The 26,010-nt window shown below is 38.8% G+C and overlaps 4 protein-coding genes across 7 annotated transcripts in view; 3 read left to right on the forward strand and 1 right to left on the reverse strand.

Annotated features, from left to right (window-relative positions):
• Positions 1–526: 526 nt before the first annotated feature.
• LOC119744454 lies at positions 527–2,996 on the forward strand. The gene is made up of 3 exons (XM_038220385.1): positions 527–863; positions 1,386–1,544; positions 2,021–2,996. The coding sequence occupies exons 1-3, from the start codon at positions 621–623 to the stop codon at positions 2,954–2,956; spliced, it is 1,338 nt and encodes a 445-aa protein (XP_038076313.1). The 5' UTR covers positions 527–620; the 3' UTR covers positions 2,957–2,996.
• Positions 2,997–3,083: 87 nt separating this feature from the next.
• On the reverse strand, positions 3,084–6,863 carry LOC119718762 (dimethyladenosine transferase 1, mitochondrial-like). The gene is made up of 7 exons (XM_038188170.1): positions 6,544–6,863; positions 6,247–6,398; positions 5,899–6,007; positions 5,460–5,611; positions 5,014–5,133; positions 4,356–4,483; positions 3,084–4,200 (listed from the first exon to the last, which is right to left on the reverse strand). The coding sequence occupies exons 1-7, from the start codon at positions 6,656–6,658 to the stop codon at positions 4,020–4,022; spliced, it is 957 nt and encodes a 318-aa protein (XP_038044098.1). The 5' UTR covers positions 6,659–6,863; the 3' UTR covers positions 3,084–4,019.
• Positions 6,864–7,092: 229 nt separating this feature from the next.
• LOC119746065 (ADP-ribosylation factor-like protein 6) lies at positions 7,093–12,484 on the forward strand. 2 transcript variants are annotated; one of them, XM_038222842.1, is made up of 6 exons: positions 7,093–7,184; positions 8,135–8,760; positions 8,902–9,032; positions 9,468–9,562; positions 10,408–10,593; positions 11,032–12,484. In XM_038222842.1, exons 2-6 carry the CDS (start codon positions 8,638–8,640, stop codon positions 11,046–11,048), a joined length of 552 nt encoding a protein of 183 aa, XP_038078770.1. In that variant the 5' UTR covers positions 7,093–7,184; positions 8,135–8,637; the 3' UTR covers positions 11,049–12,484. The 2 variants fall into 2 exon arrangements, with proteins under 2 accessions (XP_038078770.1, XP_038078771.1); XM_038222843.1 differs by lacking the exon at positions 7,093–7,184 and adding an exon at positions 7,198–7,218.
• A 1,218-nt stretch (positions 12,485–13,702) lies between these two features.
• The window catches only part of LOC119744353, a 56,981-nt gene continuing 44,673 nt past the window's right edge, over positions 13,703–26,010 (forward strand). For all 3 annotated transcript variants that reach the window (XM_038220233.1, XM_038220232.1, XM_038220234.1), the window contains exons 1-2: positions 13,703–13,826; positions 19,874–19,990. The gene's annotated coding sequence lies outside the window, so the exon portion shown is untranslated. The remainder of the gene's footprint in view (positions 13,827–19,873; positions 19,991–26,010) is intronic.

Raw genomic sequence — 26,010 nt, forward strand, 5'->3', positions numbered from 1 at the left:
ACGTTGCACAAATTTGACTTTGTACTTAGACGGAACCGCGGCACTTCAGTCACTGAGCACGGATACGTGACGATTGGCGTGGGTGCTTTCGGTGACAAACACGGTACAGACAGGTGGCGGTGTGCACGGGGAAACATCCGGTGGAGAATTTGAAAACTGGAACGGGTCTATGTAATTCTTTGGATCTACGGGCGCAATTTCCGAGGTTTTATTCAACCATTTTCTTGTCAGACACATACGACGGAAGTTATTGGAATATATTCATCTTGAGGCTTCCAGAGATGACAGTGCAGAAGTGTGTCGAGTTTTATGAAGTGATTACAACATTGAGGTAAATATTTAAAAAGATGTCGAACTTTCACAATGTCTTCAAAACAAGACTGGCCGTCAGATTTGTTCATCACAAGCGACCATCCGGAAACTGATGCAACGAAACCAATATGTGATACATGGGGAGCATTTGAAAACACCTGAAACTATCCAAAACCATGGAAATCGAAGCTGTTAGCTGACTTTGGAGATCGCCTACTTTCAACTTTTAAACAACGGGATTATTTCGATAAAAAGGAGGGAAAGTCAGTATTTTTGGGGTACGAAATTGTAGAGAACAGGAGTAAGAGATGGAAGGTCCGCTACGGTTCACGACGGCCATGGCCAACACCAGGCCCAAGCCCGAGAAAGACCCGTCTGTAACGGCAGAGGAGGACGCTACCGCATCACGCCTCCCGGGAGGAGGGTTTTACGATGACAGCGACGCCAAGCTGGCTAACCGGTACGAAGACCGACGGCTGGCCATGGCTATCCAGGGGATCAGCCTGGAGCGGTGCCGCACGGTCGCGGAGATAGAACACGGAAAGAAAACGGTGAGTTTGGGGGTAAAATTAAATATATCAAACCTCAATATCAGGATGCAGAGAATTATGAGAACATAACTCACAACAAATCGCTGTAGTAATGATATATAGAATTTAGGTACGTATAGGAGTATATTTCAGAAAATGTGGGTATTGATTAAAAATTATGTGTGACAAAGAATGATCAGTGAAGATAAAAAACCTGAGGCAAAAAAAACCCAGAAATTCACACAAGATAAATGAAAGTAGCACTTGTAAAATGTCATTCTTTCAGTTGAAAATGTACCTCAATTTTTGTCCAAAAACGAAAATTTGATGTAACTTTTTCGTCCGAAAAGAGTTTTGCCATTTTTAAACTTAGCACTATGCTTATAAATTATTGTCGGCTCTTTTCTTTCAAAAATACAAATGTATATATATTCTTTTAGCGATAATATCGAGGATAATTGTGTCTTTTCCCGTGCCGTACTCGATCATGTTTGTGCCGCTTTATGATCCCAATATCATTTTCTAATCATTTTATTTCAATAGGTGCAAAAGGGTTTCCACAATATCCTTTCGCAGCAACAGTTGCTGGACGTCGCCCGGGCAGATAACGTCATCGGGCCCCGGCGGCGACCGCCGGGTGAAACGCCGCAGCCAGCCCGTCTGCCGAGCCCTCGGCGCCCGCTCAGCAGCAAAAGCGCTCGCGTAAGTTTTGGCAAATTTGAATCTTCGGCTCGCTTTCAATTTCAAGATTCTATCTTATGTATTCAATCATTTTCTTGGCTTATTGTAATCTACAAAAAAAATGTTGAAACGCTTGAAAGAGTTAAGACAATAAAGTTTAATTGCAATTTCCTGGGGAGATCTTTATTTTAGGATGACCAAAAATGGTTTCATGTTTTCACTGCAATTTTGACTAAGTATTGTTTTACCATTCACTGTGTTCAATTCCTCAGTGTTCTCTCTTACAAAGTAACACTGAAGACGCTGACTGTCACTTGTAAACATGGGATTATTCCTTCCTTAAAATTCATTGCTGTGCAGAGCAGGATTCGAACCTGCAACCTCCTGAACTCAGTTCCAGTGCTTGTCAGTTTTCAAATGAAAACATAATTACAAGAGCAATTATTCACATTGTAGTTTCTTTTTACCAAATGTATCTCTTTTTTATCTTCTACCAGGCTTCCTCATCACCAAGACAGCATCTGTATCTCAGTCCATCGTCCCCAAATTTCAATCCTCACTCCTTGGACCCACATAGATCTGGAAGACTGTCTGATCCCGGACCACAGAGAAGGCTGTCGCCTCATTTGCCAGAGCAAAGGACGAGAACTTACGATGGGTTCCATGCCTCAAGACCCTTGACCTCAGGTGGTCGAAGAATAGGTGGTGCCCAGCACAGTGGAAGGAGCATGCAGGGGGCGGAACCTCTTGGGAGGGGAGTTGGACCCACCTCCAAGCCGTACAAACCAAGGGACAGTTACAACAGGGCAAGGACAGCTCCTGGTGTGAGACGGAGAAGCCAGAACCAGTCCAAACCGGTTCCCCCTGGTTCCAACCAGATCCAGTCCAAACCGGTTCAGCTCCACCACAGCCAGCATGCACCAGTTCAGACTGGTTCAGCCCAGCATAGTGCGGACACGGATAGCACCGACACTGATGATGACGACGTTGATGCTAGGGTGGTCAAGAGAAATAATCCCCGTCAACGTTCCAAGAGCGCCTTTGGGATTGACCAAATCCATCTCATATCTTCTTCAGATGAGGAACTGGATCAGGACTCGCTGAAGGACCCCGCACCAAGGCCACGGCAGCGAAGCGACTCAATCCAAGGCCGGCCCCACACGACCGCATCCACGCAGAGCCGGTCGCGTCGAGAGCTGAGCCGGCTCACGCACATCGACGCTATCACCGCAGCCGAGATGGCACTCCGGCGGAAAATGTGGCTGGCGAAGAAAGAATCCCAGAACCACTCTGGGGACACCGTCCTCCAGCAGAAGGTGCAGGAATTCATCACCAAGTTGGACGGAGACAAGAAGAAGGGAACGCAGCAGCTGATGATGTTTCAGAACGAAGAAAAACCAACGGAAGAACACTTTGTGCTTCCAGCAGTGTAAATACACTCAAAGCAGCCTTCGATTTGATTTGTGATTTTGAAACTCAACAGATAATAGAATAAAGTAGCTGTTGTTCAGAAATAAAATCGTTCAGAGAAACACCGGACATCAATTGACAAACTGCTGTTCATTTTATTTAACAAAAAACATTATTGTGAATAGATTAAATACTGGCTAAATGTTGTGTGTTTGCTTTTGTGGGTTTTTTTTATCCGATAGCCAAGAATTTGTGCAATTCGAGAAATTCTCTAATGATAACAAAATATAATCTGTTGTTGTATAAGGTTGAGGAAATTTGATTAATATTGCCCCTTATTTCTTAAAGCTTTCAGAGACTTTTCAATAAAAAGAGATCAATATCACAGGACTATCAATGTTCAAAGAGCTATCTATAGTCACAATTCCACTGATACTCCGAGGGGCAAAGATTTTGTTTATAAGAAAAGTGCTTCGTTGATACCAGATGTATATTACTACACATTGCATTTGGCTGGCAAGGTGTCACAGTTTATCTCCTAGTTTTCCTCATGTGAAATGTGAAATATTAATGTATAATCGCAGACTTTTCTTTTTGGAATTGTCAACAAGATAAATCTCTGGCTTGAAAGAAATTAGACTGGTCTTGTTTCTTCTGTGACCAGAATCAGTGCTGTGCGATTGTCTGGGGTTCAGGGTACCAGACAAAATATGGAAGCAGAATGACATAGTCTAAAACTAGCCCCGCCCACATGCCCAAATGCCCACCCACACCTCATAACCCAACCCTCTCATCTCCGTGCTACATGTAAGTGTACTGTATCCCAGGAATCTTGAGACAGATATTGTAGGTGTGGCCAATGACTAAATGACAAACCCCGCCCACCCATCCATCCAAAGCCCCACCCCAAAACTCCACCCTCCCCTCCCCTTCAATGCTACCTGTAGTTGTACATGTACACCTGCATCCCAGAAATTCAGAGACAGATGTTGTAGGCGTGGCAATATAGGTTGAACTAACCCTGCATGACTAACTCCGCCCATATATCCAAAGCCTCGCCCATTTATCAAAACCCCGCCCCTTTTCTTAATGCAACCTGTAATTGTACTCCTGTATACCAGGAATCCTAAGACAGATGTTGTTGTAGGCGTGGCAAATCAAGTTGAACTCCTCCATTGTTAGCGTCATCGGCCGTCGCATCGGATCGATATCAGTCTTCTGGAAAACTTCATCTGTCAGGTCGGGTCGCTCCAAGGGAAAGAGACTCCTGGAAAAAAAATGGGGCAAACATATTATCTTTAGAATCAAAACTTTCACAATTCCTTACTCGGATCCTTGCATCTCAAGCCCTGTATAAAAGACCGACTGACTCATCACTCAAGAAATTATCAAAGAACTCAACTATTGTATCCTAATACTCACTCCACTCCTCGTCTGCAGTATTTCCTCCGGAAATGGAAGACTGAACGGACTACTTTCTCAACCAGCTTGAACGGTAGATCAATGAGCGGCTCCTTCAGAGGCGTAAAGTGAACCACGCTTACATCCACCTGAAAATAAAAGTTAAAACTGCAGAATTTTTTGCTGAAAAAAAATTTGAAACTAGCCTGAGATTTTGATATTTTAACCTTCAACAGCTTATTAGGTTTTGTCGGAAGTACTTGTTAAGCACCGAACACAATGACAATTCAGGGTGTCGGAAAAAGTAATCCAAAAATATTAGGTCAGTTTAGTACGTTATAGTTTAATTCAATTCAATTCAATTTATTCTCATCATGTAAAACATGAAACTCGACTCCTCATTCTGCATTAAAAATAAACTTAATGAACTTAAAACACTGCCAGCTTGGTTGCATCACAAAGGGTGTTTTTCCCCCAGTTTGCCAAAAGTAATTTACTTGTACCCATTCAATTGTGGATCACTGAGCAACACTGATTTCAAAAACAAAATCTGAAAACTTTAATTTTGTAAAGTTGGCGAGATCAGCTGTCAAACAGTGAACTTTGCTGTGAACTGTGTGTTGGAAGGAAGAGATATGAAAACATGTTGAAGTTGTCGCTGTTTGGAGTATTAACTCACATCTGGTTTAGGAACAAAGGCTGCTCCTGGTATCGTGAAGCAATGCTTGACCTCACACAGATGCTGGGCCATGATGGACAGACGGCTCCGCTGGGGGTCCTTAACAGGTGCAACCAACCTCTACAAATTAACAAAAATCAATCAATCATAAAAAAAAATTGAATGTGGGATACATGCTGGAAGATATTACATCTAACGATATACACTTAATGAACTGGAAAGCCTAGATAATAAACAAGTCTGATTGCAAGCTTCAATGCACTCGAGGAACACTGCAAATTTGTCTCAGCTACGGTTGCCAAAAGGCTAAAGCCAAAAATGCAGGGTCCCTTCAATTTCTGAAAGTTTTTTGTTGACACAAAAATAACAAATTATGTCAAGGATTAATATTTATCACCTTTTTATTCTCAAACTGGGTTACACAATAAAGATCGTTCTGAATATACCTCAGCGACCTCCTTCTGAAAGGTCAGCAGCATGCGAGTCCGACCAAAGATGAAAGGCCCGCTGTGATTGGACAATGCCTCCAGCCAGCGGATGATCAGCGGAGTTGAAACGTTGAACGGGAGATTGCCAATGATGTGAAAACCTGGAGGATCTGATGAATTGGGATCGGAACAAAAATTAGTATTAAAATAATCAGCAACATTTCTGAAAGTTAAGTTTTAGAATTGATCTGGGAGGTGTGTGTACCAACTACAGTTGGGTCCCAACTACAGTTGGGACGGTCCCACCTATAGCTAGGATGATCCAAACTGTAGTTTGGGATTGTCCCAACTATAGTTGGGACGATGCCATAGTTGGGGTTGTTACAAAAACATGAAGGGTTCTATATGTGCCCATAGAGGGCAGCATACATTCTTAAAGGAATGAATATTCACCAACCTTCTTGCCAGTCTCTCTTCAGGTCCGTGGGAAAGGCCTCCTCCATGTTGAACTTTAAGATGTCACCGTGGATGACCTTTAACCTTTCCTCTGCTGCCTCCGATAGCATCTGCAAAAAAAAAATCCAAAGAAGTATTAAAGAGTTGCATTAAGGACGATAAATCAAACCAAACACTTTACTCTAAAAACTGTTGCGCTGTTCATATGTTTTTCCATCAGTTTTTTTTTTGAATTCTGTATCATTTTGGCTGTTTTTGGAGAAAAGGAGTGAAGGGGATGGGGACATACATGTATATAATGATAAAATTGCAAAACATGACTGTTATTGAAAACCCTTGGACATCTCACTTGAAGACTGGGCAGGAAGCGTCGATCTTTCTCCACCACCGTCAGGCTGACAGCGCCCTGGTTGAGTATGGACCGTGTGATACCCCCCGGGCCCGGTCCCACTTCACACACATGGGCACCAGCTAGCTTGCCTGCTTGCCGAACTATTTTATCTGGATCAAGAAAAAAAGGAAGGTTATTTTTGGTTTGTTAATTGGTAAAAATAATGGAAAAATTGAACATAACCAAATTAAACGCTAAGGTCTGAATTTCACATCACGTCCCAGCCCCATCCCCCTCCCCCTCCTCCCTCAATACCTGTCAATTTCAAGTCCAGCAGGAAATTCTGTGACAGTTGTCGCTCCGCCCTCAGTCCGTACAAACGAATGATGTCTCGAATGGTGGGCAGCGGCGGTAAACGAAGATTGGCCATCTTTTTTCACGCCTTCAATTTACCACTTTTTCCTTCACCAAATTCTCATCAGATAGTTCGAATGGATTCTCTAAGATTTATATTTCATGTAGAAAGTGATATTTCGATCATCAGATTCCAATGAATAATCGAAAATTGGCTGCAAATATGGGCAAAATATGTCACATCATCTGTGGACGAAACACATGGTTTTGTTATTATGAACTTTGACCTAAGACTCTCTAGCTTACTGAAAATAATTTCAGCAAAAGATTAACAAATTAAGCACAAAGTTCATCAAAACTATTATTTCATACTATCAAAAATGAATAAAAGAATAAATTAATTATAAATATTTACAAGAAAGTGTAAAATTTTGTTATATTTTGGTCCATAAATAAAATATGTTAAATAATGAGCGGCTAAAGGGTATACATGTAGTTGGGGTCGGTTACCAGCAACGCTGAGCAATCAGGCGTCCTATTGCTTGGTTACCAGGCACGCCGATGGGATACCAGACCAACTAAAGCAATTTCGGGAGTGTGAGGTAATTTTTCCTCAATAAATTCGAGTAAAATTAGGTAAAATGTAATCATAATTTTTCACAGTGCACGTAAATTAAATAATATAAGTGTTGTGTATGATGCCACATCTTCTGATATCGATTTTATCATAAATGAAACAAGAAATGTTCAATTCAAAATCGCTGACTCCGGAAACGTATTGGAATGTTCAGGGAGGGGGCGGAGCTAAATGTAAAGAGGGCGTTCTTACGTTTTTAAATCTTCGAAGTGGCTATCGTTACGGCAGCCGTTGTTTAGCGCCCTCTACGATACTTTTTTGATACGCACGCAGGTATTCCCACGTTTTAGTGAGCAGTGCGACAGCTCAGTTGATAGAGGGTAGGATTTTGCACCGCGAGGTTGCGGGTACGGTTCGCATCTTAGTTTTGCACTCGAATTTTTTTCCTTTTCTAACCCGAGGCTTTGGAGGATTTTTTTTAAAAGGGAAATAAAGTCCTTTTCCTTCTAATTTTATATTTTCTTCTCATGTTTTTATAAAAGTTGCAGTCTACCGTAACGATAGAAAATGGGAAATCTGTACGGCTGCCGTAACAATAGCCACTGCGTTAAATCTTATTAAGTTATAGGGCCTACAGTAAATATTTGGATATTCATCAAGTTGTTTTTTTTCAAATATAAATGCACTTTTCATTTAGTTTTATGGGGGTAATTGTGCCATCTTGTTCACGGCGCAAAAAAAAAAGAACATACGTTGCTAATGGAATGCTAGATGCAAGCGCATTTTGGAATAATCGCATGATGACTTGGAAGCGCAAAAGTTTTCGATGGATGTGCGTGCTCAGGAACACATCATCTTTTTTGCCCCGTGAGCAAGATGGCGCTTTATTCATGTTTTCTGTTTATTATTATATAGAGAGCCCGGCATGATTGTGAATGTGAAAACAACTTTTTCATTTTTTTTTCTCGTTTTAAGCCAAGAAGACATATTGAATGTCAAGAAGACCTTGATTTTGAAACTTCAAGTCAGCAAACTTCATGAAATGGTGGAGAAAATGACATAACAGTGGCAGCGGATAAACAACTACTAGCGACAGCCTAAAAAAACATCATCGCCATTTTGCAAGACCCTGCGCATGACGTAGATGAAGTTGATCAACTGGAGATTGCACATCCACTGCTCCTGAGCACTGATAAATTTAATGCAAGTGCTACAGTGTCCACTAGTTTATCAATGAGAATGCTGATTTAGTGTCAGTTTCCAAACTTAGTTCCCTAAAAGTTGAAGATCAACTTCAGTTCTGTGGATGCTGCAGTGGATCCACGCCAAACCCTTGTTGAGCGTCCTGTAGATGAACACCGGACACTTCTCAATCTGCTGATGATCAGCTCACAACTTTGTTGAATTTACTCTGGATCGTCGCCAAAATCTGTTGACTGTATAGTTGTCTGTCGACCAGCCGGTGCTGATAAGAGGACATGGGGGTCTTTGATTTCTTTGCCAAGATTTTTGGCAATAGTGGCCGGAAGGCGCAGGTGTTGTGTGTCGGACTTGATAACAGCGGCAAGAGCACGATCATCAATGAACTCAAACCTAAAGATGTGAGTATGAGGCTGTATTCTCAATTCCGTATGCTTCCCAAAAATTCTATTTGCAAGATTTCAGCACAATGTTTAAATTTTAAGATCAGGTCAGTTTGCAAAACCTAAGTTTGTTTTTAAATGTTTTATTCCTCCATACAGACTCAAGCGGAGGACATCGTCCCCACGATCGGTTTCACGGTGGAGAAATTCAAATCGGCATCGGTCAACTTCACAGTGTTTGACATGTCGGGCCAAGGCAAATACAGAAACCTGTGGGAGCACTACTACCGGTTAGTATCATGTCATGGAAGCTGCTAAGCACGGAAAATTTCTACTTAGCAAAAATAGGTTACCAGCCAAAACGTCATGCAATGTGTATTGCTTGTGACTGGTTCCCGGGTCATTTTTGCTTAGCACATGTGGGAGGCCGTAAACGGTGTGACTGGTTCCCGGGTCATTTTTGCTTAGCACATAAAATTTGCTAAGCGATATTTTCTGCTAGACTGCTAATGAAATTGGGCCCATGTTTTCAGAAACAGTCGTCTCATAATCACTGCATACAGCGGAAGAGTCCCAAATTGACAATGATGTTTGGAATTTTTGCAGCTGAGGGGGTACTTGTACACTGAGACATTGTCTAAACCTTTGAATTGTTTTCCTTTTTTGTGATTTTAGAGAGACATTTTCAAAACTTTGAGTTTTGTTCTTCATGTTTGTGATTTTAGGGAAGCACAAGGCATCATCTTTGTGCTGGACAGCAGCGACAAATTGAGAATGGTGGTCGCTAAGGAGGAGATGGAGCTACTTCTGAAGCATAAAGGTAAAGCCATGTCCAAATAACGTGGCTATGGCTTGAAAATGCACATGAGTCTATGGTAGCCACTTCCCAAAGACTCTTGTATGATTTCAAGCTGTAGCCAAGAAATTCGGACATAGCCTAAGTAAAGTCTGTCTCAGCTGAGGCCAAGTTCGCGCAAGGACTATAGTTGACCAATGGTTAACTAACGTTTGCCCGAACTCTGTCTAGTCGACGGTGGTTGACTACGTTAGTCGACTATTTGGAACCAGCCTACTGGGGTTGGTTGCTTCGCTGGTAACCAATAGCTGCGCGCATTCATAACGCTAGCAGAGAGCCAGGATCCAGAAGTTTTGCGATGACATTTTGACTAGCATTTGACTAGAGACGTTCGCACGTTGCTATCAGTTCGCAGGCGTAAGGTATGTCACAAATCAACCACTAGTCGACTAATGGTCCTTGCCCGAACTTGGCCAAATATGGTCCTTTGGGCTGGTTTTGATGCCTGCTTGACTGGGCATGAACAAAAAGTAGAACAGCCTTCTTCCTTTAGATAGGATATCAGTCAATCACAAGTTTCATCCCAAGTGTCCATTTAGACTCGAGGGCAGAGAGGAGAACATATGGGTAAAGTGGCTTGCCCTAGGACAAAATACATGATAAGCCTAAAAAATCATGTGAATTTTTTGTAAAGCATGGGTGGGTATTCTGCTTTGTGCACACTGTCTAATAAATGTATTTGTTTTACTTGCGGTAAAGTGGATTGCCCAAGGACACTTAACATGGCAAACATAAAAATCATTCCAATAGGTTAGTAGTGTTCTGCTTTGTGCATAGTGTCTATGAAAGTACTTTTTGATTCCATGCAGAAATTGCTTCAAGATGCATCCCGATCCTCGTCTTTGCAAACAAGATGGATCTGAGGGACTCCATCTCGTCCGTCCAATGCTCCAAGAGCTTGGAGCTGGAGAAGATCAAGGACAAACCCTGGCATATATGCGCCAGCAACGCCCTGACGGGGGAGGGGCTTCACGAAGGCATCGAGTGGCTCACGGGTAAGAACGCCTGGATTTCACATCCAACAACTGGGCTCAAAACTACCATGATGAAATTTTGTATCGAGGAGACCTAAAATTTGATATTGGGTTTTGCCCTTTAATAGCGTTACTTTATAAACGCTGTATAGACTCCTCTCAAACCTCATAAACCGCTGCTAAAACACCGCTGCGTTCTGCGCCACATCGCCCCAATTTCCATATAAGGAGATTTTTAGCACTATGTTTGCGAGGCACATATCTAGCCCCAGGCCCATAGCGGATTTTAAATGTACTTGTTTAAAACTGGCCAAGCACATATTTACTCCCTTATTTAAGGGCTGTTTACTGAATTTGACTATTCTCTTATTGACAAATCTTGGAGGTTGCGGAGGTTCCAACATAAGAACAATTGATTGGATTTTTAATATTTCAACTGTTTTTTTTTTTCTTCTTCAGATAAATTGAGACGGTGATAATGGACCACAGCAGACACGGTGATACATGGTGTGAGACACGGATGAGATTTTATTCTTCACAGTAACAGAACACCGCGTGGTCTTATTGCAAACACACTGTTCCAACTGGGTAAACCCTTCAAATAGTTGTTCTCATAGAGGAACATCGACTGATGCTTGTTAAATCGAGAACCGCCCATTTTAATCTGAAACGCGGAAATGCAGTCCGACAAGAACAGAAATTTTCCTCATTTTTGAAACACTCTCACTGCTAAAAAGAAGGGACCACAACGGTTTAAACATCAGGACTCAAATGCAAGACTTTGTCAATATTAAAATTCTTTTTTTTTTATGTACAAAGTTTTTTTTAATGGTTTAAATCCTTGCGTAGGTTCAAAAACACCAGCTTATCAATGGAAATTTATTTTTTTTGAAGAAATTGAAACGTCTTTCCTGGCAAGGGGGGGGGGAGGTGGGAGGGACTGCAAGCAGTTAACTGTTATTCGGAAATATGTTTACTCGTTTGGTAAAATATTTTTCATAATGTACCCAGCAGATTTAGAGTGTTTGTGAAGTTCCCCAATATTCACCTCGATATACATATTTTGTTCCATTGTTGCACTGCTCGCATGCTAATTTTGAGATAAATTTATGCACAAAAAGTTGCATTTATATTTACCTTACACTCTAGCCTTCGTTACAGTTTAGCTAATGCAACACAGTCGTGTGTGAACAAAATAAAAAAAATATAACTGTTATAAAAAAAAGAAAACTTTTATTGATATTTCACCAAGTGCCACATTGTACATTTGTATCATTTCTGTATCGGCTGCACAAACAAGATATGTAGAAAACAGCGGCAAGAGCATAGAGTATAGTTTTGTGAATCTTGTGACAAAAAAATTAATTAATTGACATCTTTAGAAATAGATTTCTTTGCAAGAAAAGAAGTAATAATTTAATTGCTCTGCTTGAATGACCAAAAGTTTGGGTGTTGAAAATTTTGTTAATATTTTTTGGACCATTATAGATTTGGCAGAAACAAAATCAGCATTGTATCTTAACTAGCATTGAAATAATTTCGACCAAAAAAATAAGTTTGTAAAGCATTTTAAACAACTTTATCTCAAATTTATCAGATAAGCATCGTGTACTTACTATTAAGTTTCTCTACTGCTTTTACATGTCTCTCACAAAAAGGAGCAAAAGTTGGGAATTAAAATCCTTTCTTGTGGTTTTTCTTATGAAATTAATTTAGTAATATATTGTGCAAATTTCCTGAAACGTTTTCTTAAGATTGTCTCGTCCCTTTCTTTAAAGACTTGTTGAACAACTATGCTGGAATATTTAAACAAGTTTTATCACGGTAGATCAGTAGGCCAACTTGTAAAATGAGTGTAAATAGTTTGATCGTGAAAGTGATTAAAAAGTTTAACATTTTCCCCAAAATTGCATTCACTTTGTCTTTACAGTGATGTTTCTTTATATCTTGCGAATTTGTTTTTAGTTTAAAATAATTTATCCCCCCCCCCCCCAAAAAAAAGCCCTCTGGATGCGACTTGAAATGACCAAATTACTGGAAAACAGTCATGCGTACTGCAATTTTTGTGTGACAATTTCAAAACACAAAATAAGTTTAAGGTCACATTTCTGTAAGCTTATTGTTATGGATCAAACTTCCTCAAAACTTCGATTATTCTTTCTTAAACTTGCGAAGAAAAGTCATGCCAATGTATTATCCAGAAACCTGAACGAATGGATAAAAGTTTGCAATTTTTGTATGTGCACCAACTTTTCCATTGTGTACATAACACCGTTAAACATGCACAGCGCCCTCTCAAGTCGACTGCCACATTATGTTTAACTTTTGAAAAATTGATATTGAAAATCATGTCCATCTCCTTTACTCCTCGTGCTCACCCGTGTGTGAAATATTTATCGACTCATATTTAAGAAGGATGTTCAAAAATCTTCAGATAAATAAATATGAATAGACAAAACTATATATAAAAATAAAAATGATTCAGTTTTGTTGAATACAAATGAACTGAATGTGTGAAATGCGTTTGTCTAAATAATACTGAACGGGGATTATTTTTTTCCCTCGACATATTATGCTGGGATTAAATTTCATTCGTCATATGCTTCACTTTTCTTTTTAATTGATCAAGCAATCCATCATTTGAGGTTCAAATTAAATTACATTGTGTATCACTTTTCATGCCGCCCTGTCGGATCTGTAGCTTGCATACGTCAATTATTTCTAACGAGAAAATATTACAATGGGATTATCCATTGGCTTATTCGGTGTTGTGTATGAGTCATTATGATGTTGCTCTATGGTCAAATTACCAGCAATTGTTGTAACAATGGTCTTCTTAAATTCATCTGATGAGGTTGGGCGTGGCACGCACATCTCAGATTTCCGCAATAATTAATCAATCGAGATCAAGGCACCGGCATAATAAATAACAACAAACAAAAGAATCGATCATCTGTTGGGCTATTGTTTTCATTCGGGAATTAACAGGTGTTTTCGGAAAGAAATCAATTATTTATGCAAATTCTTTGGTGTGGAAAGTATTTTACACACCAATCGAGAATTTGCTCTCAAAGAGACCAACCTACCACAGAGCTCCTTTTAATGTGTGAGGTTGTAAACGACCAACCACAGAGCCTGTTTCATTGTGTGGGATTGTGTACATTGACTGCAGTTGGGAACCAAGATGGCGGCCGGAATTTGCCGAAAGTACGAGAATCTGTGGACAAAAACGTAGGATTTATCGAGTTATAAAGGTGAGTTTTTGTAATAGTAATGAATACTGAAAGACACTACTTCTGGAGTTTAAGTTGTGTAAGGTTTTGGTCTTGATAATTTTCAGCAAAGTGGAGAAAATCAAAGGTTTGTCCGACTTTGTCGTTGTGTTCGAAGACTTTGCTAGTCGGTCCTCACACGTTCTCGAACTCGAGCAAGGCAGTGATCGTTGATCATGAAGTTGAAATGAAATTGAAATGCAAAGAAATGAATGTGAATTTATACTTTTGAACTTATACGTTTCAATGTGAATGTATATGTTTCAATGTGATGCAAGCAGGTTGCCAAACAAATATTCAATTGGCCATTTATAATAATTAATATGGATTTATGAAAAACCTCACAAAATAAATATTTTCCCACAGACCGCTGACTGACTGACTCAGTGCTCAGTGACTGGAAAAAGGAAAATGAATAAACTTTCATTTAGTAATACAATCAAATCAGCCAGTTTTGGACAACAGAATGCAGTATCCCGGTGGCACTCGTACTCATTCGCAATATATAACCTTCATGGGTGGTCATATAAAAATAGGGAGCAAAAGTAAAAAAAACAAACATTTTTTTGTTATGTTACTTAATGTTACAGAAAAGACAAATAAAGTTGGAAAGAATGTTGCAACCTGATGCCACTTTTTTTCTTCGTTATCATATATCATCTCAATGAAGGCGGCAAAAATGTTGAAAAGACATGAATCTGGGACAGAGAAACATTTCCAATTTTGTTAGGAAATACTTAAATTTTCTTGACTCTCCATATACTTTATACACAACTGCTGAAGTGGCATCTGGGTACTACATTCCTTCCATACATTTTTCAAAACTCCCCATTAATTTACTACATATTTTCTTAATCAATTCTGTCTCATATTTTGATAATATTTTAGTTGAAATTTTATTTGTAATTGTGTAACATCCTCAGGTTTGGTTGGTTACTTTACAGGAACTTGGCAGAAAAAAGTAAAAACAATTAAAAGTCAAGTAAATGGGTCAGGCAACAGGTCTGTCGTGTAAAATGAAAAGAAAAAGAACTCTGGAATAGTGTTAATAAATACAGTGTATCACCTTTGGCTAACATTAACAGTGTGTTACGTACTAATATTTTGTTTGTGATATTTTGTTTGTGATATTTTGTTTATCGAACACACAATAACTTAAACTACACTCAAGAATAACTGTTGACCTAGCGTGTCTCGTTCACAACGTAGCTGCAAGCAGGACAAGTCTTGAACACGCTAAACTAGCCCATTAACAACACTTTGCACATCACAGAAGAGGTTGTGCAAATTGATCTAGGGACATGATCCTTTGCAGACATCCATTGATACTGATAAGATTATTTGCACAAACTTCCCTTATCAGTTTGGTTTGGATTTTGCTGAGTCTCTGAATTTCACCATTAGTGGTGGTGTGCGTTTAAGGGAAGTACGGCAACCCATTACCTGTTGAAGTAAAAAACAGGTACCCAGGTAAATATAAAAGAAACCCAACCCCCAAATTCAAATCGCTAAAGTTGTCTGAAGGGCTTTTAGCTTTACAGTGTAAACTACAACTTTCACGATTGTTGTCTGTCGCGTATTAAAATGCACACAAGTTTGAAATCTGTTCTGGTTTTCCATGCTGCCTGTTTTCTTTTTGAAAATTTCCCTCAAATGGTATTCAAAATCTTTCTTTTTCATTGTCTTAGAAGTTTCTTAGCAATTTTTAAAGTTGGTTAGGGGTGCCTGATCCCATAATCTGGAACCATAATCGGATACCTAACCATTTAAAATGAGGATATAAAGAAACATTTTGCACATGTTTCTTTTTTTTTCACATTTTCCCTATTGACCTATTAACAGGGGCCATTAAATTCGTAGATGTCACTCTTAAACACATTTTGTGTAAATATGCGTGCCTCTATAAAAGGAAACACAGTTTTTCACCCCACCATTTACAATGCCCATATGCTTATCCTTGAGAGTGTTGCCGTGACGATAGCATGATTAAATGGATGAGGCCCATAATTGGATCACTTGACTTGTAGAGTACACCATTTGTACCATCTACTGGGTTTTGAAATGTCAACTTTTTGTCAATACTTTACGTTGACATTGAGTGCCATTGTTCCCAGAGTAGGTTTTAAAACGTGTAAGAAATTCTTCCGATCAAATAATATATCTGAACCTGGTGTTGGTTTCATCCATAACTTTTGGTGGGAATTGCGGGGGATTAATATTGTGTTGCCAAGTTTCACTTGGAATGGCTTTTAGTTTCATAATTGTCAGTTTCGTTTTGAGTAAATTCTGCTTGAGCTTGAGTACTGAAGAGTTTGAGGATACACAGATGCACGTAAATTACAGTTTTATAAAAAGTTCAATTGTCATGTTGAATTGAATGTATTTTATTTTCACTCAATATTTCATTAATTAAAAAAAAGGAAGCTATTTTATCTATTTGTGGGATTAAAATCTGGATTATTAAAAATTCTGTTTGAATTCCACTTTTTGATTTTGATTCTGGAACCAGATATTGGAAACCAACCTCAAAAAAATTGGGTCTTCCATTTTTTGTGTGACACATGGTAAATAAAATAACTGGAACATCCCCTAAATTGCTCCACGGTCTCTGATAGCCTGCCAATTCGACTGATTTATAGCGAGTTTCCACCCATTTTTTTTTTAACATTACAGCTCTAGAGTGTTTTTGTAAAGGCCCAGTGGTCATTGAATCCAACTAAAAACTACATATCCAATAATTGCATGCGGCACCTCACTCGTCAATTTTTGTTGGCATGACTCTTGAGTTGAACGGGAGCTTCCAGTGAAATCGGATAACCGTTTAGTCGGTTTGAAAAAATATTAGGATAACCAGATTTTGAGATCACCGATTTCTCCCAGCACGCTGATTTGATGGGATGTGTACTTCTATGTGACAAATTGTAGAATTTGGCTTGTGGAAATTTTATGTAAATGTTTGTATAAATAAAGCAACAATGAAATAAATGCAACAGCTGGGCGGGACGGACAAAATCAATAATTGCAAATTGTTGCAGTGGCTGCACAGTCAGTGTAAAGTATTTCACTTAAACCCGTGTACACATGTAGTTTGATTTTGATTTGTGGGTCTAAATTGATACAACGGAAGAAGAAAACTTAGCAATTTTTAAATTATTTGCAGGTTGACATAATTTGAGTGTTATCTTATTTTCATAATTATTTATTTATATTGTCAAAGAATGACACTCTGTGCCTCATTTAATTTTTTTTTATTACAGATTTTTCTCGGGGTATTAATTAGATTCAAAAGATGTGGATTCCAAATTCTCTCTTTTGTTTTAGTTTCAGTTAGAAAATGTTATGAGGCAATTCAGGCAAACTTAATTTCCAAATACAGTGCGTGATTGCATGCACACAGATCAAGGGCATTTCTAGAAGTTGAGACAAACAAAATAACCCTAAGTGTTGAAAGGAAGGAACAAATGAGACTTTAAATAGTTCAAAAGCCCTGTTTCTGACATTGACCCATGCTTTGTGTCATTGTTCTTGACACCAGACATTAATTACGAAACCAGGCACGCGATCCTGTCAATTAATTTTTCCATTAGGAATCTGCCCTAGCGTGCATAGTAGAAAGTGCATACATGCCCTATTCTGCCGTTGATTATAGAGTACGTCAGTATGTACGGTAGATTAGACCATGATTAAACGAACTGGACATTTTTGGCCAATTTACTGAACTCAAAGGCTATAGATGTATTTCCTTTGGCCAACAACAGTGGTCACATTTAAAAGGATACAATATTTGCTTTTGCTGTAATTTTCAGAAATGGATGGATTTGGGGGGTTAGTACTTAAAATATTGTTACACTGACCTGTTTAAAGTTTTGAGTTTGTAGTATGCTGGAAAAAAATATTCTGGTTCTCTGACCCTACTTCAGATGAAACGGAGCAGTTTATAGACGTCGGGGAATTGTAAGGTCAGGTTACCAGTCTAGCTGGCTTGTATCCGTTCAAAACCGATTGCAAACAAAATGTGGATTTAACTAAATGTGGTTAAATTGGGGGAAGTATTTGGAAAAAGGCCATTTTTTTCCAACAAAAGTCGGCCGACCATCGTTGGAAATCGATACAAAATTTCCACCAGTTTTGAAAATGTCAGCACACCAGGTGCCATGATTTTACAGGATGCTTAAGACTGTCATCCACTAACAGTCCAGTAAGGTATTTCATAATAATATGGTAGAACTTTTTCTGATGTTTGCAAATGTTGTGTATAAATTACCAAGTGGAAATCTGTAACCATAATTTCCAGGTCAAGTTGGCAAATTGTTCAGGAATCATTTTTGTCTAACGACGGTATAGCAGCGAATGTGGTTCCTGATGAAGCACAATACCAGTAAACGTGATGCCAAAGAATATTATAAGTCTACATGTGGTCACAGCTAGAAGACCTTGCAGTATACCTTTTTGACTTCATTGATTCAGATTTGAATAAATACAAATAATGGTTCAAACAATCCTAGTCAACTTTCATCTGGAAACTTCAAGCACCTCTGCAAAACTTTATGCGGAGGACATGTTTTCGAGACCGAAACCATGTTTGTCCATCCGTAAAAGTCAAGTGTCAGTAAGGCTTTCCAGGGCCCAGAAAATCATCTCCTAATTACAACAACATGTATTATTCTCGGAGCCTAAATGTAACGTGAGCTGTTGTCAACTTTGCAGTTACTACAAGCTGAACTGAGTTACCGGTATTCTAAATTTGTTTTTACTGCTGGACAGATGATGGCCTGGTCCTTAAGTTTGAACAATTCCCTTTATTAAAAGGCGACATATACACAAAGCCAGTTAGCTAAATCCAATTCCACCAGCCTTGCCCGAAGGACAGAAACTTTTATCTATCTGATCATCAGCTACGGACAGTGAATTTTGGACAATAGTCCGGTCAGGAAAGTGCCGGGGAATGGTTATGTAAACAACACCCTTAAAGTGTCCATCCTGTTGACTTTTCATGCCTGAAATGTTTGTGTGAGTCCCCACGGACCATTTAGGTGTAACTGCTAGCTATTTTTAAAAGTCCATTCTGTGGTTTCGCAGTATCAAAAACACTGCTTAGAAAATTCATGTGTTAAGCATAAATCGGCTGGTGATAAGCAGTATACATTATATGAGATTTTGCCTGGTAACCGGTTTTTGCCAAGCGAATAATTTCCATGCTTAGCACTTTTTTTGGGGTACTTTCATGAAATTGGACTCGGATTGGTTACAGGAAGTAAAATTAATGCCTGTTTCGATTTTGTTCCTTGTGTGAAGCCAAAGAAAACATAAAAGTTGAACCGTGTTAAAACATTCCATATATTTAAAATAATTTGCTTAAGGGTATAGATAACTGTCGTAAAAGCAAACAAACTTAACTTAAATGCCATGCAATAGTAATGACAAATTACATTGTATGTCCAGGAAATTTAAAAAAAAAACAAATCTTCAACAAGTTTCTAGTCTTTCATCATGTTATATTATAAAAAATGAAACGAAACAAAGCCATTGAAATACAGACTTTTGTCACATTCACTTTCACCGAGTTGGTTTTTCCTGCCTTCGAATCTTTATGAAAGTGATGGCTTTAGCAAAACATATTTTAAGCAGAAACAAGTTTGCGGGGGAACAAAAGGTGTGTGGTGACCTCAATGCGTAATTAATTGATCATTTGAATGTAATGAATATGCATGACTGTGCAGCAGTCATCATTGGTCATTTCCAGGAGACTGCAGTGATTGAAAACAGATTCAGGGCTTTATTTCACTAGTCATCTCCCAAGTGAATAGACCTTCAATTGACCCCTCCTACTAATTATCTCATTTGCATATTTTATGAATATGGATGAATGGATCTTCGGTTTTTTTTGTATCAGCCCCTTACTGCTCAGGTACTGATGTGAACCAAATAAAGACAAGCGTGGATGATTAATGTGCCCCTCTAACCTCTAATTTAAATACAATGAATATTCATGATGAGGTGTCACCGTTTGCTTTTTATCCATTCTCCAGTATGCAGTGACTGTCAAGATGACCACATTATAAATAGTCCGGGGCCCCGCAACATGGATACAAGGCAGCCACAGCCAGACTGCAATATGTAAATGCAATCAGGGGCATCACTTTAAGGTAAGTTAGCAGACAGCACAGGTCTCATAGTTCACTGTGTGATTTTGGATAAGTTTCTCAAAAGACTATAAAAAAAACCAACGGAAATCCGCAGTTTTCTACACGTCTACCGCTCATCTTCAGGGTCAGAGCAGAAGTCGAGACCTTTACATTATTGGTGAACTGTCAATCGTCTGGTCCAAGATTTCTGGAATTTATATTCTGAAGTTGCTGATCTAGTGACAAATTTTACATCTTCTGTTTTGAAGCCCACATCTGCAGTCCAAGGCAAGTATCTTTGCAATCTTTTTTTTCTCAGTGAGAGGAATTTTGTTTGTTTTAGAAGTCAATATTTCACGGTCCGCTATCCCTGCTTGTCATCTTTGCACGGAGCGTAAATAGACTGGGTGCTAATATCCAAATATTTAGTATCATCACCTAAATATTTGACCCGTGGTATCCTTTTTGTGATTTAAGAGGTTTTTAACCCGTTGTATTTTGCTGGAAAAAAAATAGTTTGAGAATTTTTACTTTAACTGTAGAAATATCAATTACAATTTCAGAAATTTATAATATTCCAATGTTTTGTTTAACTGCTGTGCATCAAGTTATATTTTTTTAAAGTTTTTTTCCCTCCAACTTGGTCTTCAAACTAATTAAAAAAAAATAGTTTCTTGATTTTTAAACCTTGATGAAAATTAATAGTTACATTACAATTCAACCTTTTTCATTGGTTACCCCTTAACCTTGTCTTAAACTGCTTCAGACTGGCTGTCCAGAGTTTAAGCTGAACTAATTTATTCCGGAGATAAGAATTAATTAGAATGAATTCCAAAGATTAGGGAGCAACCATGCGCAAAACAGATCGACAGCCACAGTTGTTTGAGTCTAGTCAATGGAAATACATAAAGTTTGCCCATCGAATGACTGTCGAATTGCGAGTGAGTTACAACTTAGCTGAAACATGGTGAGAAAACTCACCATGATAGAGTTCAAGACCAAAGTCAGAAGCCTCACTTTTCCAGCGATACATGTTTACATGTAGTGTGTAAATAGCACTGGCCTCTCACGCCTCTAGTCAATATCACGATCAGTGAGAGAAATGGAAAGGCTGGAATTAAATTCACACATTGCTAGGATTTCTGCTCCCATGGCATTTGCAGATAAGCCTGTATCAGGTGGATGCTGTCTTATCAGGTAGAATATACTGTCAGCAGGGTGAAGTGGCTCAGCTGTTTCCTGTGATGCTTGCCAAACTCTCAAAAAAGTTTCCTTAAAAAATTGTACTTGTTGCTTTGTGTCTTGTCAGTTTTGGTCTTTTCTGTAGTCAGATTTGGCCTCGTCCTGAAGTAGTTTGTGTGCGCATACCAGCGGAAAACAGTGTCTTTGTTCTGCATATTATATTATTCAGTTGATCCTTGTAATTTGTATCAGAGGTCTTATTGACGGTTGTGTACTAGTCATTTTCTGACTCTTTATCCAACAAAAAAAACCTTGTTCGTTCTTGTAAACTGTCAGCTTTCTAGTCTCGGAGCTGTCATCACATGATATGAAATAAGTGTTGGCTGAGATGAGTGCAATACTTGTGCTAATTAATGTGAAGATGTTGCCATGGTCACCTTGCATAGTCTTGGAAAATATTCTTTTTAACTTTGTAGATTTCTTTAACTGTCAAAGTGCGATTCTTAGTGAGTCGCTGTAATTGCATAACCTCTTGATTATATCATGTTTTTCTCTGTGGGCGACTTCTTGAAAACTACAATCGCCCGTTATCACTCTTGCGTTTACCTCCTTTCCTGACAATCAGCTTCCTGCCTCGATAACCCAGTAACCCATTTGCATTGTAATTACTTGAAAAATGAAAGCAGTGTCTAAACATAACTGTAATTTATGGCAGTGGTGCCCACAACCATTACCTAACTCAAACCTAACTTTGCCCAATCCAACACGATCCAACAGCGAAGAAGTCTCTTGAAAATCGATGATCTAAGAAGTGAGAAGAAAAGACTACTGAACAGTTGATTGTATCATTTAAGCTTTTTTTTTTTAAAGAACAAAATTTTTAAATCAAATTTTCTCTCCAAGTTTGTCGTAAACATAAATGGCAAGCAGTGTATTTGATATTTTATGCTGAATGATATTTAATACAAGATGAAATTAACTTTCCCTCATGTATATTTCCTCCTTGTGGCTTTGTACTTCAGAAAAATGTATGGAAATGATCCAGAAAATGACAATAATGATGCTAGTGACCCTCGATCGGTCAAAGAAGTTCACATGACACGGCCCATTAAGTTTGTATAATTAAAGGTCATTCAGAGATCGTTGGCTTTTATCGCCAGTTTGCAAGACTCTTGTCAATCACGTTTTTTATTAAAGTGTTCAGAATTCTAACAGATCGGAACAAAAAATTGATGGAATGTATTTCTTTTAACTGGGATAAAAACATGAAAATGAATAAGACCGCTGCAAACTGCTGACTGGATTGACCTGAAATATACAAATCTAAAAAAATTAAGGCTGCCTGACGTTCTGATCTTAACAAGATCTTCTTATGAGGCAAAAGAATATCTTGTTAAAGAAGATGTTGTTAAGATTGGAAAGTCAGACTGCCTTAATTTTTCAGATTTGGATAAAAACAATGTGCCTACCAGTATATTGCATCACAGTCAGTTTAAAGGGAACACAAGACAAATTACAAGCACATCACTTGGATGAGAAATCAAGCAAAATCAAGCAACATAAGTACAAGTCTGGCTGAGCACTGTAAGTGAAATTCATTCCTTTAAGGGGGGGGGGGGGGACTGCCCATCGCCACGTGCCTGCTGGAGTTTAATTACTTGGGATTTCCCAATTTTTGTGGCTTAACAAGAAGTAAGACTAAGATCGATTCCTAGAAATCTATCAATCATTCCAATAGTCAGTGGAGAAATCCAATAAAAACATTTGACCTGGTACCAGCAAAACTAGAAAAAGTGGCATTTTTCCAGGCATTGCTGGTAAGACACGACCATATCGTGCGCGCCGTGACTGTGCCCTGCACATGACGGCCGGTGCGTAAAGGCGGTCTGAGGCTGAGTCACGACCCTTCTACCCTGCCCATCGTTTAATAATAGCATGAACTCCGTCCGAACGTCATGAGTAACTCTTTGAAGCACCGTGGTTGGCTTTTTTTCTGTCTCGTCAGTCTGCGGTGGACATACATTTCCCCTTCTAAGATTTAAAATAAGAAATTAATCCAAACAACTTCCTTGCTGGAGGTTCTTAAACCAAAAGGTTAAACCAAATGAAATTTCAAGATATTTGTGTCACTGTCATATCTGTTTAAAAAAAAGTTAGGAGTGATCTAGATACCAAATTCAACAATGTTTTTAAGCTCTGGCAGGAAGCTTCTATATCTCTTGGTGGTCGGTCGGTTGGAAGGTCTGTCTTTCTGTCCCAAAAAAATGACCAAAAGTATGGTGTTCCATATGTGCCATCAGCGTCGCATTTTTCGGCGTTGCATTTTTAAGCTCTGGCAGGGATCATTTTGATCGCTTTCATGGAAGCTTTCATGTAAGACTTCTTGCAACACAGCAAGAGTTTATTGTGCACTCGCACTTGTTCTTAGATTGTTAAAATGATTTTTTTTTTGTCAGTTTCAGATAATAGGCCTATAGATACTAAAACGTACAATGAAGGAAAATGATCTAAAAATGAGGAGAAAAAAAATCGAAAGTCTAATTAAAACTATTTCACAAAATTATAATACAATTTCCCTTTTTTTTTCATAACTTTTCCCCCTGTATTTTTTTGTTCTTGGATTTTGTCGTGGTCCTTTTGCATTTGCCTCAGATCACAACCTTTCCATCTTGGCATCTTGTTTTTGTCAGCAGCTCGAGCAAAAACATCCTCACTCTGTCTGCGTGATCTTACTCCAACAGGTTGATGACTGTCCCCTTCTCCCTCTCCCCCCCCCCCCCCCCCCCCCAGTTTCCTCTTCAGGCTTCCCCCTCCCCTTGTCCCTACGGGTCAGTCCGCAGTAAATCACAGCGCAGTCGTCAAACCACGCAGAGCTCAGCCACAAAACAGACGTATTATCAGCTAAAAATAGCCTTCAGAAAAGTGAAAAATAGTGCACTGATTATTGCAGTGTCATTTTTTCAAAATTCTTACTTAGCATTTTGCCTTTGAAGCATGCGTGCTATGAAAGAAATTTGAGAAAATAGAAACTTTGTTTAGTTGAAAAGCAAATTTTCTGACAGAAAAGTATACACATATCTAAAACAATGTCAGTAATATATTTTGATTAAGGACCCCAAGTTTTGTTGTTGCATATATACTCATGATACTGCAAGTTGAGAAAACAAAGATAACATAATCTGATAGTTAGCACTCTGGTGACTCATTGAATAAATAAACAATATTACTGGTACCTTGGAAAGCAAATAAAGTTGCTGGATTCTACTTTCCTCAATCCAACAAATTCCTTCAAAACATTTTTGGTGGATTTTGAAGGAATGGGAAAGGTAGAATAGGCTTGGACTATATTTCAATAATACCATATAGGGGCAATATTTTTTTGGATACCAAACAATACCAAATGACGATATCTAAATACCAAAGACATCAGTGTGGAATTTCAAAACCGTGATTAAATGTCAAAATTGTCAAAATCTATTACAGTTTTGCATTTTTGGGGTCAGAATCGCGGTTGGTGTGCACGTCAAGTAACCATGGCAACACCAAACTTCAGCCCATGCCCCCATTTGCGGTATCGCCGACAAACAAGATATTTTTAGCGAGTTTATTTCAAGCTCCCCATTGAACCTGTCGCTTTAGTCACTTCTGCCGAGATTCACTGGTTTCCTGCACACTGAGCAGTGATGCAGTGTCGTCGGCGCAGGAACAGAGACCCTCGCTAACAGATAATGCATCATCCACCGGTCCTCTGTAACTACCTTTTCCTTCCGCCGGCTAGCAGTTGTTGCTCTGGTGTTGAAGGCAACATTGTCTGACCTTTGGCCCTTAAAGGGACACTCACAGATTCAAGGGGAGACTTTTCCCATTAAGAAGTTTTACAGTAATTTTCTCTTATGGTTTGGTAAATGCATGATTAAGATGAAGTTACAAGAGAATCAATAAGATGTTTCTTACCTACAGGCTGTCTAAAAAAGAAATGGTACAATCAGAAAAAAAATTGATTAAATATGAAATTTCAAAATAAGTCATTCTTACTTGGCATAATATTAAAGAGCAAAGACTGGCTTTCCAATAGTGTTCGTTTGATCTTATTTGCTTTTGTCAATTCAGAGATATAATCAATTTAGTGCGATACACCAAAATCAATTTTGTGCCACTTTTATGCATGGGCAGAGTTGTTTCGAGTACTGTGCCATGCTGTCTTGAAGCTCACAAAAAATTGCAACTTGGCAAAAGAAACAAACTCGATTTTTGTGTTCCGCAGTAAACTGGAGTTATCTCTGGATTGACAAAAGCAAATGAGATGAAACAAAAAGTATTGGAAAGCCTGGTCTTTTTTCTTTAATGTGATGCTCAAAACGACTTACTTATATTGAGATTTAATATCGAAAAAAAATCGTTTTCGATTGTACCATTTTTTTGGAGACAGGCTGTAGTTCCCGCCGCTCGCTTTCTCAGTGTAGAATATAATGGAGGGACTGGAAACCAGCTTTGATTGCTCTCGTTGAAAGGAATACCCCCTCATCCTGGTACCCAGTCTCAAATGTAGACAGATTAACAATGCATAGAAGAATGTACAGTATTTGCTTGTCACTACTCCATTGCAAAGCTCCACTGTACCGTCTTGAGATAATGCACAGAATTTGTTCCATCAGTTTATCCCATCAAGCATAGACTAAAACTAGAACCATAGAACTTAATTTGTTTTTCAGTCTAAGTTGTAAGTGCACTGCCACTGTCTGCAAAAGTGGACCGGTTCATGGTCAGATATATTCACTTGATGAACATAGGGGTGTGCGTCGGAACCGAGTACCCGCCGAGCACCCGAGTACTGATGTCAGGAACCAGTTCCAGATTAT

The sequence above is a fragment of the Patiria miniata genome, unplaced genomic scaffold (genome assembly GCF_015706575.1).
Source record: "Patiria miniata isolate m_02_andy unplaced genomic scaffold, ASM1570657v1 HiC_scaffold_7, whole genome shotgun sequence".
NCBI classification, from domain to species: Eukaryota; Metazoa; Echinodermata; class Asteroidea; order Valvatida; family Asterinidae; genus Patiria; species Patiria miniata.

Bases quoted from the DNA above. Each gene is read 5' to 3' on its own strand.
- LOC119744454 (XM_038220385.1), top strand. From the start codon at position 621: ATGGAAGGTCCGCTACGGTTCACGACGGCCATGGCCAACACCAGGCCC. The intron at 864-1,385 runs GTGAGTTTGGGG...TTATTTCAATAG, and splicing joins TAGAACACGGAAAGAAAACG to GTGCAAAAGGGTTTCCACAA. The intron at 1,545-2,020 runs GTAAGTTTTGGC...ATCTTCTACCAG, and splicing joins TCAGCAGCAAAAGCGCTCGC to GCTTCCTCATCACCAAGACA.
- LOC119718762 (XM_038188170.1), bottom strand. From the start codon at position 6,658: ATGGCCAATCTTCGTTTACCGCCGCTGCCCACCATTCGAGACATCATT. The intron at 5,134-5,459 runs GTATATTCAGAA...GTTAATTTGTAG, and splicing joins TTCAGAAGGAGGTCGCTGAG to AGGTTGGTTGCACCTGTTAA. The intron at 4,201-4,355 runs GTGAGTATTAGG...TTTTTTTTCCAG, and splicing joins TACTGCAGACGAGGAGTGGA to GAGTCTCTTTCCCTTGGAGC.
- LOC119746065 (XM_038222842.1), top strand. From the start codon at position 8,638: ATGGGGGTCTTTGATTTCTTTGCCAAGATTTTTGGCAATAGTGGCCGG. The intron at 9,033-9,467 runs GTTAGTATCATG...TTGTGATTTTAG, and splicing joins CTGTGGGAGCACTACTACCG to GGAAGCACAAGGCATCATCT. The intron at 9,563-10,407 runs GTAAAGCCATGT...GATTCCATGCAG, and splicing joins GCTACTTCTGAAGCATAAAG to AAATTGCTTCAAGATGCATC.